This window comes from Temnothorax curvispinosus, unplaced genomic scaffold (genome assembly GCF_003070985.1).
Source record: "Temnothorax curvispinosus isolate PA1 unplaced genomic scaffold, ASM307098v1 QBEX01007459.1, whole genome shotgun sequence".
Classification (NCBI taxonomy): Eukaryota; Metazoa; Arthropoda; class Insecta; order Hymenoptera; family Formicidae; genus Temnothorax; species Temnothorax curvispinosus.
In genome coordinates, this window is record NW_020217239.1 from 2,522 (window position 1) to 4,469 (window position 1,948).

A 1,948-nucleotide genomic window follows, 5' to 3' on the forward strand; every position below is an offset into this window, starting at 1 on the left:
TACGTCCTTCCAATTTTTTAATATCCTCAATACATGTTACTATTAAATATGGAGGATCAGCTGTAAAAATTAAAATATTAATAATACTTAAGAAAGACTTAAAGACAAACGCAGAATGTCCGATAATAAATGTAGCAATATCTGTTTTATGTAAATAGTCTTAGATTAAATAACAGAGTTTTCTACTTTTTTACAATCATTTTAGTAGTTAATAAGTTTATTATCAGACAATCTGATAATCAGACTTATTATACAATAATAATACCTGTATTTTGTACATTTTCAACAACTCTTATTTTATCTCCTTTTTTAAATTTTTTTTGTAAATATTTGTTTAAATTAAAATTTAAAATGTGTATTTCAATTTTATATATAATTTTCGTGAGCCATCCGTGATAGCTCCACAACCAATTTTTTTATTAAGTTTATTATTATATTCTTCTTCTTCTGTAGCCTGTTTTCATCCACTCCTGGACATAGGTCTCTTCCATTTCCTTCCATGTCTTTTTCTCCTGTGCTGTCTGCATCCACCTCTTTCCTGCGTGGCGTTGGATGTCATTTCGCCATCTTGTTTGTGGTCGGCCAATGCTTCTTTTGGACTCTCTTAATCTCCATTGCATCAGGATTTTGGTCCATTTGGTGTTGCTTCTCGCAACATGTCCCGCCCATTGCCACTTTTGTCTACTTGCTCGTTCAACCACGTCGGCAACTCCTGTTCTTTTCCTTATCTCTTCGTTTTGGATTTTATCCCTCAGGCTGATTTTCAGCATTACTCGCTCCATTGCCCTTTGACAGATTCTTAGTCGGTTTGCGCTGTTCGCTGTGAGAGTGATTGTTTCGAGTCCATATGTCGCAACTGGTAAGTAGCCATACTATAGGAAATTCGAAACCGGGCGCACTTGACGGCGGGTCGGAGGCAGGAAACGGAACGTGTGGGGGCCGCCGTAAGCGGTGGGCGAGGGGATGGCGTTGGCAGACGGGGGCCGCCCCGCCGCTGCTTTTCTAACCCGGGATAGTGGGGGGCAGCGAGGGGCGCCACCACTCTCGCGCGGCGCGGCGCGAGGGGGCGGGCCACTCCGAATTTCCCCTCTAGGTCAATCGCGGTTCAATCTCTCAAAGCTATTTCCAGAGTTATCTGCTGCCCTATTGACATTCGCCGAGCGATAAGCGCGAGCCAACGCGAATCCTCGCGCAATTGTATCGTCAGTTTGAAGTTTGCAAAGGTTATATTTTAATAATAATTACTGAAATCTACATTGCAATAATCGTACGTACAGAAACAATTTCAACAACGTACGCGACATTTTGTCGTCGTCGTCGTCGGAGATCGTCTCCGTTTGCGTGATTGCGGTTATCTCTCAAAGCTATTTCCAGAGTTATCTGCTGCCCTATTGACATTCGTCGTGCGATAAGCGCGAGCCAAAGCGAATTCTCGTGCAATTTTATATCCCGTTAAACATCGTCGTCGTCGGAGATCGTCTCTCCGTTTCTTCACGTCGCCGATACGCGCGAGACGCGTGATCGCGGTTATTTGTCAAAGTTATTCCAGGAAACGCTGCGTGGTTATTTGCTGGCCTATTGATCCCGTACATCCGCCGTTGAAATCGTTATCGGGGTTCGCCCGGTTCTCGCGGGCGCTATATAAGCGCGAGAGAACGCTAATCCTCGCGCAATTAGATTGTCAGTTTGAAATGTGTGACGATTAAGTATAAAAAAAAATGTCGGAGGAGGATCGCGATCTCATCGAATTCGCCACGGGCCTCGACTTGTCGGACGCGTATCGCGAGTGGGAACGACGGTGCGAAGAGCGTCTCGCGTGTCTGCGAGAGAGATGAGGAGAAAAAAACCCGCCCGACGTACACCGAAACGTTGAACTCTCTTATTGTTCGAGTGGCGCGATTGGAAGGAGCGAGAAACGCTCTGCGTCAACGTTTCGCGCAGGTGGGCG

The 1,948-nt window shown here is 45.0% G+C and overlaps 1 protein-coding gene across 1 annotated transcript; it reads right to left on the reverse strand.

The window, feature by feature from the left end:
* Positions 1 to 431: 431 nt before the first annotated feature.
* Positions 432 to 782, reverse strand: LOC112457062. Its single transcript, XM_025019933.1, has one exon. It carries the CDS (start codon positions 780 to 782, stop codon positions 432 to 434), a length of 351 nt encoding a protein of 116 aa, XP_024875701.1.
* Between the last annotated feature and the right edge of the window lie 1,166 nt (positions 783 to 1,948).